The following is a 19,663-nucleotide window of genomic DNA, read 5'->3' as shown; positions in this document are numbered from 1 at the left end:
GATGCTCGAATGTGCTGATTAGTGCTGTGAGCGCTATGTGGACAGTGGCCCGAAGTTGAAAAGCAAAGAATTTCACCCAAAGACGTTATAATGACGTGAAAAATTGTAGTACATAAAAAAGGTTCACAGTGCAGATCCTATCAAGGTTCGTTGTGAACGCGAACCTCCAAATTTCAGAGGTTCACACACAGAACGCGAACGTGAACCTCGCGTTCACTACATCCCTACGCACTACCAATTTGATGGCATTGATCGACCGGTGAGTTATCATTCTAACTTTCTGTTCAATTCAGAGCTTATGACGTCTTCGCGACCACTATCGAAGTAACCGTAGTGCCCTTTTACGATATACCGTGCTTCGTGAAATAAACATGGGATTGGCCTACCACATTCCCAAATATATAACTTAGGCTATGCGGTAGTTCAATAAGCAGTACCTTAACGTTCTATTAGATACGTTGACTGTTGCGACGGCAATATCTGGTTAACTATTCACAGGACAATGGAAACAATACCACGCTTGAATCGATCTCGTGTAAGCGACTCGGCGTGTGTGCGATGGGTATCTGTCATTGTTCAGTAGAATCACAGAGTGTGATGGTTTCATGAGTATTCCGTAGACGCTGTAACTAGTAACACCGTGTTGTTGAAGTTATCTGGGAAAGATGGGGTCATCCCCAAGCAAAGGTACAGCTGATAATGCATCTCCGAATCTGTGGCGAGCATCGTCCGGGAATCCTGCACAACAAACTGATTCGAGTAACACGGACACGTTTAAAAGAGGTATGAGTTTGTCAAGCAAGCTAAAATATTTGCCTCTATCAACATGTATACACCTTCCGTCGAGGAATACCGGGTCAATGTATTATTTCGGATAAATGAGAATTGACCATACTAACTCACTAGCCACCGTCTCCGTCAGCGCCAAGATCACCCACGAGATTGACAAATGTCCGAACCACTAATCTAGCCCGTCGGACTCAGATGACTTCCCTTTGGCGATAGGTTGCGTACGGTGTGGCGACAAAAACTTTTACCAAGTACGCACCCTGTGATTTATGTATTCGGATTGTTATTGGGCAGGGATAGACTTGTACAAATCATCAATCTACTTAATTGGCGGTCAACTAAACAGATGTTCAATTTGTTCATTAAAAAAATAGTTGCCGAACAACTAAAACACTTGTCGTGAATCGTGATACCGGTGACTTGTTGCGTGATGTTCTTGCAGTAGACTTGTACAAATACTCATTTAGCGCGGAGATAATAGAGTTTGATGAGCGATAAATTCGATTATCTCGTTCCCCAGGATTTCTGAAACCAGGATTAACAAAACCGGTTGATCGCAGCGCATAAACTTTGAATCTCGTGATTTAGCACCTATCGATCTCGCCTTTCATGGCATGCCACCCCATTTGTATCGCTTGCTTTTTTCTAAACTATCTTCTTTACTTTTCATTCAGTGTGCATGCCTCCTCTTTACATCGCCTAGGCCAAGGTGGGTGTCCGATTTCATAGACTACTCCAACTCACTTCGACACCTTCCTATATCTCTCATTGTATCGCATTTCTGCGGTGTATTGAACTGATAAAATTGCTAATAAGCCAATGATGATGAATGATGATGATAGCAAACCGGAACGAACTTCAAGTAACTATAGTTATCCATAAACAATCTGTACAGCAGGGGTCAGCAACACGCGGCCCGCGAGTTCATATTCTGCGGCCCGCGACTTGATTTGAGATTTCGGTAGAAAGCTAAGAAAACACTTTGAAATGTTGCACTTGACGTGCAATGGTACAAACACTGCCAAGACCGCGACGCTTAGAAAACGGCTTAGGGTAGTAGTACTGAAACTGGGGGCTTAAAACTTAAAAGCAGCTGAAGGGGGCGCGAAGCTGCGGTCAACTGAAAAATCTTTCGCGCTACGCGCGATTTACCTCCAATTCATAGTTATAGTTGTTGCTCTGTGTGTAATCCAGAATTCATATTATAGAATTCTCTCATGAACATTCGTAACATTCCATGCCATCAAACTATCTGTTGGTATTACTAGCACGATGGATGCATTTTGTGATATGACGATAAGGGGGGAGGGGGTACACGTAATTTTTCAGTATCATCAAGGGGGGCATGTCTAAAAAGGATTTAGAAGCACTACCTTAGGGCTTCCCCACAAGATCTAGCTTTACGTGGAGATCGTCCTTCAGCTAGTAACGTATCTCGCTAGCCCCAAAAAGCGTTTCCAGGTATCCTGCACAGCTCAGAGTTCAAAATAAAATGAAATTGATTACAGTGATCCTTTATTGTATTTTCAGTCCTTAAAATATCATTTCTTTTGTTTTCACTATACCCATCGCCTATGTTAGGTAGTGCAGTGTGGTACTGACGTAAAGTTTTAAAACGTGGTTGACTGCTTGATATCGATATAGAATTCATGCGGCCCGCGGCCGCTACAAAATTTGAAAAGTGGCCCGCGACCCGTTTTGAGTTGGCGACCCATGCTGTACAGTGTACACTGTGTAACATTCGTACTGGCCAATATTCCCGATAATGACCGTGACGATTGTCTCGTAGAGGTAATATGCTGGCATCACTCAACAATCAACAAATTATGCACGCACAATTGTAAAGCGATGTATCTATATACTCAGTAATCCATTTCGTCGGTGTATAGATACCGTACTGATTAACTGGACTGGTGCAACGGATATCACCACTTGATTGCAACCTCGGGATAATTCTCGTACGTAACTTTATCAAACTTTATGCTTGCGGATTAGCAGTCAGCTAACTTTATTATCGCCGCCCGAAATGCGTCTCGATGCGAAATGCGATTTTTAATCACAGGATTAGCATTCTACGGGATCAGCTAGCTTCATGATCTCCGCCCTTAGTTAGTCTATTTAGTTGATGCACATCTATCTAGCATTTATTTGAGTAGTTCTAGTTCTAGTTGCGGATTTTGAAAAGTAAGTAGTTATTGTTCTAGTTCGTATTTCGGATATTGAAAGTGGGTGTTCTAGTTATAGCTGTAGTTGCAGATTTTGAAAATTCAGTAGTTCTAGTTCTAGTTAATTATTTGAAAAAAATTAGTTGCCGAACAACTAGAAAGTATGTTTCGTCGTTTTGCCTGAATCGAGACACAGGTGTTCTGTTGAATGATGTCTGTGCACTTGTGCAGCCATTGCTTGCTCAGAGTCATCACTAGCGGCGTGAGGTGGGGTTTACAGGTCGAACAGGTCGAGACCGTCCCAATCCTAACCTGAAGAAACCCCGTCCTTTTGAAATGTTGATTCTGTCTGGTATTTCCGCTAAAATAAAAATGAATGTGTTGCCTAGGAGAATGAAGTCCAGTTCAGTATGGTTCTTGACTTGGGAACCCCTACGCCACAGGTGGGTAATTATTTTTCTGAGAATGAGAAGCAGGAAATACGTTGGCGGGCTAAGTCAAAAGTAGGTTTACTTCCAGTTCTTGTAGCTCACTTTCAAAATACAGTAGTTTACACAAGTCTGGAGAGGGGTTGATAACCATTTTGGCTCGCGAGACGGCTGACCATTTTGGAGAAGCACAATCATCGTCTTCCAACTCTAGAGTCGTGACTGATGCGAATATGATTCCATAATGTCAAAGTAACGTTAGGAATCGGCATTAAATAACCTGTCACGGCAAAGAACTGTCTCTGTAGCGTACAAACTGCAAAGCAACTTACCAAGAACTTGTATATTGGGCGTTTCCCTATAGTAGTATCGGTTCGTCTCCATTTAATCCTAATCCGACCCACTATGTTCAAGTGTTCATATGCGTTTTCTACCACTGCAATCAATAAACGAACGAGTTACGACCAGCAATATTGTACGGATATTTCAATTCAGGTCTCGTATCCCAACCACTTCCCATGGCTGCTATATCGGCAAAGAAACTTGCAATGGCGAAAACTCGGGAGAAAAACGCTGCACTGAAAAAAGTACTGGACGAATTTCCAGAACTGGCAGGTATATAGGCACTCAGCAGTTTCATGGTATTCTCTCCGCCCGTGCTTTAGAAATATCGCACTAACGCAAAACTAAAGAAAAGCAGAGGTGTTCAAAGTAATCGGTGTTGCTACAGTAGAAGTAGAAGCAACGCTGTAAATGATTGATTACTCAATTACAAGTATAAGTTTCGATTCCTAAGACTTGTCAAAACGACTTCACGTGGAAGTATAAAAAATTAAAGAGCTGGTATACTTTTGATGATGTATTTTTTGCGACCAACGCAAAATCACTAATTGCACTATACGAATGTAGTTATAGACTCTTTTAAAATTTAAAAGTGATGCAAATTATAATCTCAAAACTATACTGTCTAGCATTCAAAATCCAAAATGTAAAAATTACATTTTTGCCTAAAACGGTTGAAGTAGTATAAGTAGGCAAAACCTGCTTAAGTACGCTGCGGAAAGCGGAAGTCCTTCTTTACTTACCACCTCTGGAATTAGCCTCAAGGGTTCTGTTGTCTGGTGTAGGTCTTTTGATTTTACTCAAGCTACAAAATATTTTCCATCGTGATCGGCATTAATTCGAATGTTTCAGATTCGGTTTCATTTGTGAAAAGGTTCATGACTCAGCTGGACGAAAATGTCGAAGCAGACGTGAAGGCAAACACGATGACGCTTTCCAGCAAAAAGAATCTGGAGGAATTGCTGGATTTCTCTTTCGACCACGAACCGATGGTGGAAACGGCCGCAGTTGTTACCCGCTATACTTATAATTAATCGACCATTCCACATTGCAGGAGCACAAAAAAATTTTAGGAGATGAAATTGCTGCAGGAAAAGGAGGAAGAATATTCACGGACTACATGAGAGCTCTCTCCCCAAGAAATTCTGAAAATGCAAATAAAGCTCACTTACAGTAAGATGTCCGTGAACTACATGTATGACAATATAGCTTGACATATACTATTTGTAATTGCAAGAATATCACCAGAGACGTAAAGTATTTCATGAGATAATTTCAGAGCATAACCCAATATGGTTGAGTGACAAAAATATCTGAATTTGGCATAGCATTCCAGATATATAGAGTGACCAGCGCAGGTCGAGCGCATTGTTGAATCCCAACTGTGACTGCAGTTACAGGAAGGAATGTCTCAACTTACTGAAATCCGTGTGTTGGAATTACTCAGACGCGAGCAGCGAGTTTTGCTTTGCACTTGGAAGAGCAGGATGCTTCCGATTACTTGTGGATGATATCAAGAGCAACATTGGCAACGTCGAGAACAAAGTAAGGAATGATAGAAGTATGTTTCTGTGAAGATGTGCTCCAATAGACGTAACGAGTATATTTCGTATCGCATATGCTCGAGATCAGTCTCGTTGCTGTTTGCTCCCGGTATGTTTTAGTTTCCGTTTGTATTGGAGTTGCATCTCTTTCATTTTGTTTTCAGGATGTGAGACATGAAATCATTTTGCCAAGTGTGTCGATTCTTCACAATTGCGCCAAGTTTAGCGACAATAAGATATATCTGAACGAAGCCAATGCGTTGGAGGCGCTCGTACCACTGTTGAAAGTCGACGCACCCGAGGTAAGTCTTTATCTGTAATCGAACATGAGCAACAATTAAGCTGCGGACCATTTCAGAAGAGTGTATTGAAATGTTTCAAAGAGATTCACTACTGAATATTACTGACTGCTATATAGTGCTATGAATTTTCCTGACTTGGTGAAACCTATATACAGGTTCAACTCCAATATTGTACTGCTTACATTGTATTTTTTTTTAATCGCCTGCGGCAGGAATGGCGAACATTTGATCTTATATAAACTGATCTACCGGATCACAATTCTATATACGCACGAGAACGAGGGATAGCCTAGAGTTCTGTATACCCCTGACCACAACTGCAGTACATTCATGTGTAATGTGCATTATGTAATTTCAGTGGTGCGGTATCTCACATGTGCAACATTTTGGACGGTAGACATGATATATATCGGTAGGCCTAATATAACTAATAACTAATAACTATGTAGCAGTGAAAAATCAAGCAGCTGGGGGATTCGAAACCAAGTCAAGTGTTTAAGTACCAGAGGTGGTCAAAGTAGTCAAGAAAGCTACTCAAGTAGAAGTAGAAGTAGTGACAAAAAATCTACTCAAGTACGAGTAGAAGTACTTCTTTCATAAGCAACATAAAAATACTTGAAGTGGAAGTAGAATTGACTGACTTTAAATCTACTCAAGTAAGTAAGTAGTTGTGAAAACGATGGTATTTCGTTCCAGGGATATCCCAGATATCCCTGATTTCGTTCGCATTGACTGTCAAAAGCTGCAAATGGAGCTATGCCGAAGGTGTAGAGAGCTTGATTCATACTGATAGATCCCAGGACGTGTCAATTTTTGACAGAATAAGCAGTCGTCCACATCATGGGAAGTAAATGGTAGTATTGATATGGATATGCGATACTAATCCTTGGTTTCCTCGAACATCCCGTTTTAGAGAATATCATGGCATGGCGCCCTCCCCCATATTATAAGGCCCCTAGTTCAGTCGAAGAGGAATACGGAGAAGTTGTATCGGATACGGCTTTAAGACTTTGCGTGATTAGTGTACGTTCATTAAAAATATGGCTGATCGTAAAAATGCCATATATTATATAGTTTTGTTTTCGGAAAATACAAGGCATTACTACACTTGTTTTTATGCTTCCACATGTATGTTCTCCAGACAAAAGAAATGAAACTGTAATTAGAACTCAACGTATGATACTCGGAGTTGAAAGTGGGATACAAATGCTACTTCTAACAAGCGGAAAATATATTTCATGTCCTGTGTCCAGAAAGTTTCAACGGTGGCCTGCTAAAACAGGTCTAACGTTACTAAAAGTCAAATTGCAATTTTCCAGATTAGGACACGTCATGGGCTGCCAGGTATAATACGGTAGGTAATCGCTAGATTGCGAAGCAGTAGTTTCAAACGTTTGGGTGGCCATACTTACTGTGATGAAATATTTGATATAGGTGACAATGCGGTGTGAACGGAACCACGTTACCCGATATCTAAATTGTATTCAGCTATATACTTTCGTTAAAATATATTTTTCACTCCATACCTACTGAGCTCGAATCACAACGAAAATTCTGGGTATTACATGACTTTTATGAAAATTAAATGTTGGTACCACGTGAAAACAGCCCCGAAATTCCTTAGGCTATCGTTCTTAATGGAGGATTAAACTACTTCTATTGGACAAACTTAAAATAGCGAAAAATAAGTAAGTAGTTCACAAAATATTACGAAGTAGAAGTAGCGAGAAAAGATCTACTTGAGCAAGTACCGGAAGTAGAGGAAAACTACTTGAGTACTTTTAAAAAGTAGAAGTACTTCGTTACTGACCACCTCTGTCAAGTACTGCCTATCATTATGACGACATGACAATGATAATGACTTGAAAAGTTCAGATATATGTATGCGTCTTCATACGACGACAATGAAAATGATGGCACTCATGACAGTTACACCGTATCCAAAATAATTTCGTATTTCTGTATCATGACTATTTCGTAGCTCTTTGTGAGCATAGTCAAGGTCGAGCACTACTTGACTGAAATGATCGTTCCATGAATATTCCTATCCTTGTGCAACATGTTTCTAGAGGCTAACCGAGGTTTTGAGGCTCCGACAATGGGAATAAAGCATTGAAACTATATATTTCTGCGTGATATAATCATTTCGGCCTGACAGATTACCAGCAAGTTACATCTAACACATTGGAAGATTGATATTGAATAAAGGTTGTACGTTTGTTTGCAGATTAAAATGATCGCTACCCTTACCGTCGCTTATATAATAGAAGAAAAAGACAACGCGATCATATCAACGGACAATAACATGGTCAAGTTGATTCTCCGGGTAAGACACTGAGTAGAAATTCTAAGCTTCGATTGTTCGCTTCTTTGTAAAGTCCGACACGTCATGGCTAAGAATTCTTGCTTGCAATATGTAATCAGCATTACAGAAGTCGAATTTCTTTTCTCTAGTATCTTCAAGGTGCAATCGCAAGCCAGGACCACAAGTTTGACGGCTTTAGGGCGGAAGAAATCGTGTCAGGCCTCCTGCATCTCGCCAGTAACGATAAAAACAAGGAGGCTATCGTAAACGAGGGGGTTCTGCCAATGCTAACGGAGCTCATGAAGAAAGGTAAGTTTTATGGGTTCAGATATGTAGAGGATTTCTCAATCGTTCTCTTTCATGCAGGCGACGAAAGCGAAAAATCCATTGCGGCGAAAACAATCTGGGTGTTGTCGTTCAGCAAATCAAATCAAAAGAAGATCTGTGAGAGCGAGGGGTTAATGGACTCGCTCAAAAAGTTGAGCGCGAGTGAAGGGTGCGCTATATCTTCGAGTAAAATTGATTTGGTTAATGTTGTTAATAAGCGCGGTGTTACAACTTCGTTATATATTTTCATATTGTCACGATAACGGGTTGCTTCAGAAACTAAGATTCTCAAGATTTCTTTCATATAATTGCGTTTCAAATTTGAACTACGCTTCGCGTGTATTCTTACAAGACTGCACCGGCGAGATCCCGAATGTTCTTTCCTACACTGACTTTAACGACCAGCGCTCACGTTGGAATCATAATGATAGGACAGCTCGCTAATGTCGATACTATACGGTTGACGCGTAACCCTAAAAAGATTCCGGTTCGTGGTGACCAGAGGTGGTCAAAGTATTCAAGAAAGCTACTCTACTCAAGTAGAAGTAGAAGTAGCGACGCAATAATCTACTCAGGTACGAGTAGAAGTAGTACTTTAAAAAGCAACCTAAAAATACTTGAACTAGAAGTATAATTGACTGACTTTTAATATAATCAATCTCAAGTAAGTAGTTACGAAAACGGTAGTAATTCGTTCGCGTGGATTACCAAAAACTGCAAATTGAGCTACACGGAAGGTGTAGAGAGCTTGATTCATATTGATGCATCACAGGAGGTATCAATTTTCGGTAGAAGAAGCATTCGTCCGTATCATGGGATGCAAATGATAATATTGATATGAAAATGCGATACTAATCCTTTGTTTACTCGAACATCCCGTTTTAGAAAATATCAGGGCATGGCGCCCTCCCAGATATTATAAGGGCTGCATAGTTTAGTCGAGGAGCAATAATACGGAGAAGTTGTATCGGATACGGTGTTAACACTTTGCACGACTAGTGTACGTTAATAAAAATATGGCGGATCGTGCTACCTAAATTATATTCACCGATACTTTCGTGAAAACATATTTGTCACTCCATATCTACTGTGCGCGAAGCGCGACGAAAATTCTGGCATTTACTTTACTTTTATGAAGATTAAATGTTGGTACTCTGTGAAAACAGCGTCGAAATTCCTCAGGCTATCTTTCTGATTGGAGGACTAAACTACTTCTACTCGACAAACTGAATACAGCAAAAGTAAGTAGATCACAAAATATTACGAAGTAGAACTAGCGGGTTTATATATTTACTTGAGTAAGTACCGCAAGTACCGGAAAAACCACTTGAGTACTTCGAAAACGTAGAAGTACTCAGTTACTGACCACCTATGGTGGTAAAACGAGCTTATATAAATGATTTTCCTGTAAACGACGCGTAATGTGACATTTCTAATCGCAAACATAGCAAGGTGTAAATGTATATAAAACTTCGAGGCACAGAGTATTTTTTAATGTGCAATAACATCACGGATCCATCGTGATGTTTAAAGTATGGTAAATTCACAATCACACATTCAAAAGTAAAACGCTGGGGCTTTCCTAACTCTTCCTGCCTACATCTATAATAATGTATGTAGAATTTTACCCTCATACATATCTGTATGATTAAATTGATAGATTCCTGTCCCGAACCGGATTGTCTGGATTAAAATTAATCTGGATAGAAGCTTGTGAAATCTCTGTTCTCAGTACCGACTTCGCTAGGACAATTTTGCCATCCCGTCAGCACCCATGTCCGTATAAGTATGAGATATTGTCGAACGAATTACCTGAGAAGGCTCGGTGCCTTTATTAAGATGTGACTCACGACGAAATGTCCTATTTTCATAAGATCTCATAGCGACTCGTTAGTATAATTCTTGGGGATAATTTTTCGGTCGCAAGGGTTTAATTCGCACCCACTACGATAGGGGTGCTCCGGCAATCATGGGAGCCCAGGAAACAGTGGGCAATTGGTACGCAAATATAATTTTCAGTTATAGCTGCCATTTACGGGTCATTTTGTTCTATTATTCGCAATCGTGCAATACTTCAATCAATCATAATCCCCGAAAATCAGGGTCATTGTTGTTCATGCTAGATTATTCGATGTGTTCAATTACATTTCTTGATGTTATTGTGCTGCAGGAATTGACAGGAAGTTGCAGCTTCGGGTATTCCCGTCAGAGACGTTACGTTTACTGTACAGTGATGCTATTTTATAAAATAATGTTCACTGTGCAGATTGCATAACCCTCCAAGATTCGTTGAAATATCGAGGCTCGGATACAGAACACGAACGTCAACAGAACCCATGCACCATCCCTATAGTTGATACGTCTTATAAGGAATTGTATATGGGATGGTCGTAAACATTTGAATTCGGCTTCATTAATAATTCGATTTAGTATACGTGATATGAACTCGGATGTGACATCAGATTCAAAATATTAAATCCTCTCACCTCTCGCACGAACCCTCGTAAGACTCCGAACGCTGTAGGTAGCACATATCTTTACATATTTGCGGTTTAGTCTTGGTGCGATCGTAGTACTATTGCGCAGTAAAATATATTCGGATGTACTCTCGTAATGCCGACGCAATCAATAGAGCCCCATCACCACTGTACTTGTGTACGTTAGCAACTTGATTCTACCCACAGACCATGGAGAATTTCGGCATCGGGTGCAATTTGGGTGCTTGAAGAAGACAAGCGATTGGATAAAGTGAGGTTTAATAAAGTGGATGTGGGCAATAAATTGCTACCGAAACGACAGATACAGTCACTTCCACCCATGCTACCCTCCATGAATCAGACATCAAATAAAAAGAAAAAGGTTTGAAAAAGAAAATGTTTCATCATTTAATTATGATAAGAAATTAAGATATCTACGTCTATGATAATATACTATTGCGGGAGAAGCCAAAAGATTGTATCTCTCCTACTTTTCTATCTCTCTCTCTCTCTTGTGATGCTATAATACATTAGAGGTTTCAATCTCAATTTTGGTCGCGGGTCAGTTTTTCAACCGTCTTGATCATTAGCTGGCCGGAGAGTCAAACGATGCCAAAATGTCACCTTCGAATCCATGCCATTGTTTTAAGCTGGCATGCTTCTTTATGAAGCATATATGCATAATATATAATATTACGTATTATAGGGTCTCTATTCTATCGACGCCTATTTACGTAAAAATGCGATGTTTGGCCGATTGAATCAGATATGAACCGCTAAAGCAGGGGTGCCAACCCGCGGACCCGTCGATATAAGTTGGCATATTTCTATAACTCCTATGTAATATTCGTTCTTTGGTGATGGCTCTTCGTATATGCGTGCTGGGATTATTCTAGAAGCGGGCATTCCCAATTCGTAATCGTGTGGCGTTTAAAACAGAAAATTGGTTTCAATGAATTCGAATGCCGAGTTATAATATAAAATAGAAGTTCTATTTATAAGAGGAGCCATGCACTCTACGATAATTTTGAGGAGGTGCTTAGGATTCCACCATGCCCGTATTGCCCACCCGTTCCTAGGTTAACAGTGTCAACTTCCAGGCCGGCAAGAGAATATTACATGGTGGAACGAATATTTTAATGGCGTCTTCCATGGTCCAAAGAAAGATCGAAGTTTTGCCAGAGGAAGAGGAAGAAGAAGACGATACAGATGGTTTGAATTCTAATTCCAATCGGCAGCATTCATAAATGTGATATCCTCTGCCTTCAATACTTTCAGATGAGATGATTATTGAGGATGAGCGAAGTCGTATTGGAAGGGAAGAAACGGAAAAGGGTGTCGACACAAACGGACCCGAATCGTCTGGTCAACATATAATGATAAGCTACCAATGGGGTGTTCAAAAACTAATGATAAGAGTAAGATTGCGTCATGCGCAGCAGCTTGCGAATCTTAAAGATCTCACCAATTCGTATGATGCGTTCCGGAGTCGGATTAACTATTAGACCAGTGGTTCTCAAACTGGGGAGCACGCCCCCATGGTGGGCGTGAAAGCATCTGACGGGGTGCGCAAAGCCGCAGTTAACTGAAACTTTTTTCGCGCCATGCGCGATTTACCTCCAACTCATGGTAATTAGCCTACTCCGTTCATTGTCCGTATTTCATATTCGAGAATTCACTCACCAATAGCCATAACCATCCATGTCGTCAGACTATCCGTTGGGATTGCTTGCATTCTGATTTCTCTCTTTAATATTTTGTGATATCACGATAAGGTGGCGCGAAATTTCTCACTATCAAAAAGGGGGCGTGTCTAAAAAAGTTTGAGAATCACTGCATTAGGCACTTACGGCAACATCCATATAGGGCCAGTTAAAAATCCTATCTATAAAATGTTATAATCTTTAATATCAAATGAATTTTATCATAATAATCACTTGGTGATCTAACTGCTGAACTTTATATTGATTCAAATTTGTTTGTTCTTTCTTTTATCTGCTCTATTACTTAGAATCAGATGTAATTGCGACTATATAGCGTGGAGTAGACGACTAAAATCGTGAAAGTTAGTTTCGTCACTGTTTCGACAATCTTCAACTTTTGCCGTTCCAACTAATGTTGAACTGGGCGAGTGGCCCGCAAATAACAATTGTGAGAAGTTAGAGTCCTTTGCAGAATGGCATCCACGCAACCACAGTGATATTCACAGAAATATTCAGCAAACATGCTGAGTCACTCACTGTGACGCATTTTTCAGTTGAAGGATAAGCTGGAAAGTCTCGGATACCGAGTATGGATCGATATCGAGTCAATGGGAGGATCAACACTACAGGTGTGCAATTGTGCAATGTGCATACTATGCTGATATTTTGCATTGCCTCGTGACTGTCGTGAGCCAAGACAAGCGGGAGCTATTCGTTACTTACCAGATTAAGAATTATGACGCAAATACGTTTCTCCGTGTGGACATTGTACTGTCATCGTATCGCTCAAGTGTCTCCCTATACTCAAACGACTGATTAAACTTTGGGTGTGACTTTTTGTCAATATATTTACCCCGCCAAAGACACGGTCAGTAAACCTGCTCTCTGTGGCTTCGCCGCTTGTCAATGAGCATTTCCGGGATAGCATGGAGGGGTGGTGCAAGACTTAGAAAACCTTATCAGACTATTTCTGCACCTTCTTTGTCCAGCGGCACACGCACGTCATGCGCTCATCATGCTATGCATATATGCATATGCACCGATCGTGTTTAGGTAACGCATATCATGAGTCGGTGTATATTTGGGTTACCATATTTTGATATCCTAAAAAAGAGGACACTTTTTATAAATTCTGAAAGCCCCAGCACCGGACAAGAAAACTGGTGATTTTGAAAAAAAATTGACCGGGGCACAGTGTTGACTAAAAAAAGAGGTCATCACTTTGGCATTAACCCGATTTGTAATGAAACTCTGACGTTCGCTGCGTCTGGGTCGCATTTTCATGGCATTGTAATCCTTTTCAGAGAAAAAGAGGACAAATTCCCCAAAAAGAGGACATTTAGGCGTCCTGCGAGGACACTTTGAATTTATTGAAAAAACAGGACAATTACTCTTAAAAGAGAACGTATGGTAACCCTAGTGCAGTGGTTCTTAACCATTGCTCTCCAGCGCCCCCTTTCGAAAATTGCCTTAGTCTAGCGCCCCCTATTTTAAAGTCTATAGTAAAATCAATGGATAAGTTGTCGAAGTCCGCATTTGGGTTGGGACTTCACTGTTAGACCATTCGATTACTTAACGGTATAATTGTATGTGCTATTTTCGGGCATCAAATCCAGGTTGTTATAACAACCATCGGGTAACGCCTGCGGGCTCGTAGCATATGGTTCGAGATCGATATACACATCCGGAATTCTCGTCTACGATCGGCAATACGGCGAAGTTAATTCTATTGGGTTTTGTTTTATTGCTTTCTGTGACTACTAAATCAACTGATAATGTGGTACAGATTTGCTCACATTACATTTAGAACTGCACCAAGCTCTTAACTTTGACATGAATGGTGGTAACAACGCTATGCAGTATCATCCGTTATGATACGATGAATTAATATTATGACGATTTAATTTTGTAGCTTTCAAATGGAATTATATTTAGTTAATTATTTTGGCCAAAAAGGTTCAAAACATCTTTAATGTACAAAGAGCATCACTCTCAAAAGTTGTACAGTAGCCTACCGTGCCTTTTCGATTTCGACACGCAGTGCACTGCAGGATAAAATACCTACTCCAAAACATTTTCATCATTTCCAAACAGCACAAAACTGCGATACAATGAAAAGATGTGTCGAAACGACTTGGAGTAGCTAGCGTGACGGGAGTGTTTAAACGGGGAATTGGCAATCCAAAAGTACGCCAAATTCAGACAAGGTTAGGAACCACTGCCCCAGTGTATATGCCGCCAAACATTGAGGAAAAAATATATAACGTCCCATTCTATTCAATGTTGAAGCGTATAGACATTGTAAAACCTAGTTTTGTGGTTGCCAGATGCAAACCAGGATCGAACTGCCTTCGACAATGCTCAACATGTAATTCAAAATCTTGTTGGTACCGTTACTATCTATTACGAAGTAGAGTAATAAACTTCTTGATAAATATACATTTTTGTAATAGCACTCAAATACTAATGTAGGCCATGAGAAAATGTCCGTTCGCTCTTGTGGACTAGTACAGTGGTTCTCAACCGCCGGTGCCGGTCCGCCAGGCATTTTACAATTTTATACTTTAATTTCAAGGTGCAATGTGTTAAAGGCTTGTCCATTGATAAAATCAATCAAGCATCAAAACTTAAACTGAATGAGAACTTCGTGAGGTAACATTAGGTCTGGAGACATTTGACTTGAAGTTCAAGCCGTGTCATTTGACTACATGTGAGCGACCAGTACAAGCTGACTTGCTAAAATGCGCAGTTTGCACGATGATTCGTTTTCCATTCATTCATTTTGTGCAGTATAGTAACTATAGTAACTGCCACACTACAACCCCTATTTGATAGGGGCCGAGCTTGAAGGAGCCCAAAGTTATTTCGTGAATGAACATAAACTGAAGATTATTTTAGTTGAAACTTCATCCAACTTTTAAAAACAAAATTTCACACTTTGTCCGGTTTGGTGTCACTAAATAAATTGGATATTGAGTGATCAGGCATTTTCGGCGTCAGCCATTGCCGCGCCACGACGCACCAATGCATGTTGAAGTTTGGGCTAACACTGGACTGCGAAAATTGTGCCAAAAATTTGGCAGCGACAATAACTTGGCCTAAAATGACTGCCCTTTGTAGACCAAAAACCTCGATATAAATATGTCAAATTGTCCATAGGCACCTAAATGACTGGAGCCGAATTCCCCTGTACTGGCAATCTGTACCCCACAGGAAAAACGCCATCCCACAGAAAAAAGTTATTTTCTAGAGAAAAAATAGCAATTTGGAATCGTGTGCTTTTAGCTTAGTACGCTTGGGCGATTTCAATATCTATTCACTATATAACAGAATTTATGACATGCAACAAAGTAATTATTGCAACAGTCCTGCCCGAATATGTTTAGTTTGATTACATGCCCTAAATTTCCCAAGACGACACCTTACTCAGCTCTACCGGAGAATCTGATTCTGATAGGATAAAATAAAATATAGCAATCCTACGCAATTACCAATATTATTGACGGATTCGGTCATGAATTGAAAATTTTCACGCTTCTAGCGATTAGGCTACGTAAACTCTCTGCCGGCACTTAGTAGAACGGATATGCTCTCAAGCAGTGGTGAAAGCATCCATCTAGCTGTGGGGCCCAAGATTAAGTTTTTCGCGGGGTTGACTGACGAAGTGCCTTTTCGGCACTGGTTTTGTGTATGGTCATTGGCCAGGTATAGCTGTTGCCAGGTGTTTTGGTGCGGCGCATTGTATCCGTAGTAGCCAGAGTAGCCTACGTCTGGTGGTATTGAGGAATCAGCATTCAGCAAGGTAGCACGACAAGGTGCTTGGTTCGACTTCCAAACACTTCTTCTCTCGATATTGTCTAAGAGAATAATATTATTCGAGGGCATACTGGGCGAAAGACTGTAAACGACTCTCCGCGGTAGCACGTTTATCTGGGCAAGGCAATTTTACCTCGACTCAGCATACTCACTACCGAAAAATCTCATGGATACCATCATGAACATAATTAATTACGATCAAAACCCTAAAACGTCACTGTCTAGCACCATATACTTGGAAAAATGGCTTCATACTGTACATTTTTGGTTGATTTCAATTCCTGAAAGTCCACCGGCCCGCCAAATATTCTTTGAAATTTTACCGGTCCGCGAGGTGAAAAAGGTTGAGAACCACTGGACTAGTAGGCCTATAACATATACAGCAGTACCTGCATCTATTGTCGTTTATAGGCTATGGCGGACGCTGTCGAGAAGTCGGCCGTCGTATTGCTGTGCATGTCGCGAAAATACAAGGACAGTCCCAATTGCAGAACCGAGGCAGAATACGCCTATAAACTCGGGAAAACTCTCGTGCCGATAAGAGTGGAAAGAAGCTACGAGCCCGATGGCTGGTTAGGTAGGAAAATACTTGCCTACGTGATTGCATAACATGATTTATTATTATCAGAGTTAATACTATACATTAAATATATACAATTTTCCCTTCTATACACAAGGATTTTGCAAATTTGAGCAAATGCTAGAAAATTACCGATTTTAATTTCCAGTGTGTGCGTTCTTGACGTTTTGTAGCACGTCCGGCGACAACGGTTTATCGATGCGTTTTCAGTAGCCCTGTGTTGGCAGTTGGTATCAAAGATAACAATGTAAAATTATACATCTGTATGACTAATAAACTTATCAGTACCTTGCAGTACAACGGATTCGATGACCAGGATTATCTACCCAGAACAAAGCAACAGCTATTGAAATTCTGATCCAATAGTTCACAACTTATTTATGCGAACAAAGTTTTCATCTTAGTTATTAACCAAACACGATATAAAACGATCTTCCTTAGGATGTTGGTGTAGAACTTGGACTTGCCATTTCTATCACGGAACCAAACTTAGGCCTACAGCTATGTTTGATCAAATAATCGACTCGTATTCGTGTTCATCTTCGATATCAATGTCCTGAATTTATTTAGGGGCACTGCAAGGAGCAAAGTTGTATTTCGATTTTAGTAACTTGGTGGAGTTCGACACGGTCTTCTCGAAGCTGACAAAAGAAATTGGAGATAAAGCTAAAATGGCAGTGGATGTGATGGTATAAGTCTTTTTATCGAGGGCATTGGAATGACTAAACCATAGTCCTATATAATAGGGATGGTGTGAACCTCTGAAAGGTTCAGGTTCGTGTGAACGTGAACCTTTTTGAAAGGTTCTGCGTGAACACAAACGTGAACCTCATGACGTCACGTGACGTCATATTGCTAATTTTAAACCCCATATTTCAATTAGGTGATTGTCTATATTAATCTACTGTAAACGATACCGAGCGACGACTCGGAGCCACATAATAGCTCAGTACTTAAGTACATATTGACGTTTGAAACGTCGCCAAATGTATCAACTGGGGCAATCAAATGATATAATAATCCCATAAAATCAGTATCTTGCGTCGCTTTGCCAACAATTTCGACCTGATCGGACAATGTATTCGGCGTCTGAGTATTACCACATGAATATTGAGCAGAGTGTAAAATGGGTTTCTATATACTTTCTACCGATTAACAAGTTATACAGCAGTATATAGCCAACACCCCAGTCGGACGGATTTGGTTTTTATGATACAATATACATATGTAGTCAAGATTGACCCCGTTCGCCTGCTAGATTTTAACATCAGAAGACGATATCAATCTCATTGATTGGTTGAATAAGAATCATTTGCTGACAAAATAGTGTATTTCGCTCTTGATGTCATGTGATTGCGGGTCAAGCACACAGCACAGAAACACTAAATATGCACAAACGGAAGGCTGGATATTTCGAGCAAACTTTTGTAACAATACAAGTAAATTTTTGAGATTGTCAAGGGCATGCTCGTTTAGTGTTGAAAGTTTATGCTTCCAGCCGCATGCATAGAGTGGCCCGCAGTTGAAAGTCAATAAATTTGAACCAAAGATGCTATAATGAAGGGAAAATTGCAATATATGAAAAAGGTTCACAGTGCAGAACCTACCAAGGTTCTATTGTGAACGCGAACCTCAAATTTTCCGAGGTTCACACACAGAACACGAACGTGAACCTTACGTTCACACCATCCCTACTATATAATATATATGATTATTTATATGTATAGTCATAATATCGGTAAATATGAGGCACTAATAGAAATAGCAGAGTTGATCTTGGTATATGTGATTTTCAAGACTTCAGTGTTCCGCATAATGGGTTGATAATATTCCGTATAGGATGGACCCCCGCCGCCTCTTCCTCCTAAACCACCTCAGCTCGCGATCCACGCTCGCCCTCTCATTAAGAACTGGACGTCAAAAGAAGTAAAAGATTGGGCCTCCGCCAACAACGTTCATGCGTGAGATATGAGTCCTAGCTATCAAAGAGGCACTGCTCTCTAAATATGATGTCGTCTCAAATTACAGTTGAGTGCGGGAGAGAATTTTGGCAACATCCTTTTCTGATGTCAAAATACTTCTCATACTTTCAACTCCATTTCATATTTAGAGCGCATTTTAGACCACTTGAATTGTTACGCCCGGCATATAGTTTAAGCTCAAATTGTGTTGAAACAAATCTATGGCCAAAGTCTATTTGGAAATGGTGGCTAACCGGATATACATATTGTAGTCATTAAATTAGTCTTTTGCCTACGGTAACGTAACATAATTGTTTCACAGGAAAAATTTATCTTCGTTTGATGGCGAAACCCTGCTATTTTTGAAGGATATGAGCAACACCGCGCCAGAGTTTTACTTCAAATTTATATACGACGGATTGGGTGTGACGGAACTCCGTAGCGTTCTGAACCTTCACAAAGCTTTAGAAGCATTAACAGATTGAATTAGTACGATATTCAGCGTGAATGACAAACAGTACGGTATCTGAGATATAATAAATAGCAATAGACTGTAACTTGAAATATTATATCATAAGATGCTATTCATTGTATGTCATTTCTGGAGAAATTTGAACAGATTTGTGCTTATAGCTATCGCCAATTTTTCTACCCATGCAATCGCTCAAAATGTCATATCCGACTTGGATGCCTCGTTATGTATCGATTTGCTTCTGATAATCCCTGGTGCGTTGTTTAATTTGTACAAGCATGCAATTTTGATGTTATAACCTAGCGGTCATCCTTTTGGGATGTCTTGCGCTGTTTTTAAAATGTTCAATATTCATCCTCACTATTTTTTCTTCATTTTTTAATGTGATAGACGACAACTCCGTATGTACGGTGCTATCTAATCACTGTGTAACTTGATCATGACAATATGTA

General features: G+C 40.2%; 1 protein-coding gene across 1 annotated transcript; it reads left to right on the top strand.

The window, feature by feature from the left end:
• The first annotated feature begins 384 nt into the window (after positions 1–384).
• LOC145458716 (uncharacterized) lies at positions 385–19,663 on the top strand. Its single transcript, XM_080337174.1, has 17 exons — positions 385–783; positions 3,878–3,997; positions 4,577–4,716; positions 4,779–4,897; positions 5,119–5,269; positions 5,433–5,570; positions 7,798–7,896; positions 8,025–8,184; positions 8,242–8,371; positions 10,887–11,064; positions 11,759–11,891; positions 11,958–12,097; positions 12,937–13,011; positions 16,610–16,775; positions 17,349–17,467; positions 18,618–18,739; positions 19,062–19,663. The coding sequence occupies exons 1-17, from the start codon at positions 666–668 to the stop codon at positions 19,222–19,224; spliced, it is 2,271 nt and encodes a 756-aa protein (XP_080193300.1). The 5' UTR covers positions 385–665; the 3' UTR covers positions 19,225–19,663.

This window comes from Botryllus schlosseri, chromosome 16, assembly GCF_051294905.1.
Source record: "Botryllus schlosseri isolate E-star chromosome 16, Bs_hap1, whole genome shotgun sequence".
NCBI classification, from domain to species: Eukaryota; Metazoa; Chordata; class Ascidiacea; order Stolidobranchia; family Styelidae; genus Botryllus; species Botryllus schlosseri.
Note: the sequence above shows the minus strand (reverse complement) of the source record. Positions and strands in the feature narration are given on the sequence as shown.

Coding starts and splice junctions, on each gene's coding strand:
- LOC145458716 (XM_080337174.1), top strand. CDS start 666: ATGGGGTCATCCCCAAGCAAAGGTACAGCTGATAATGCATCTCCGAAT. Junction 8,185..8,241: donor AACGGAGCTCATGAAGAAAG/GTAAGTTTTATG, acceptor TCTTTCATGCAG/GCGACGAAAGCGAAAAATCC. Junction 13,012..16,609: donor TGGGAGGATCAACACTACAG/GTGTGCAATTGT, acceptor TGTCGTTTATAG/GCTATGGCGGACGCTGTCGA.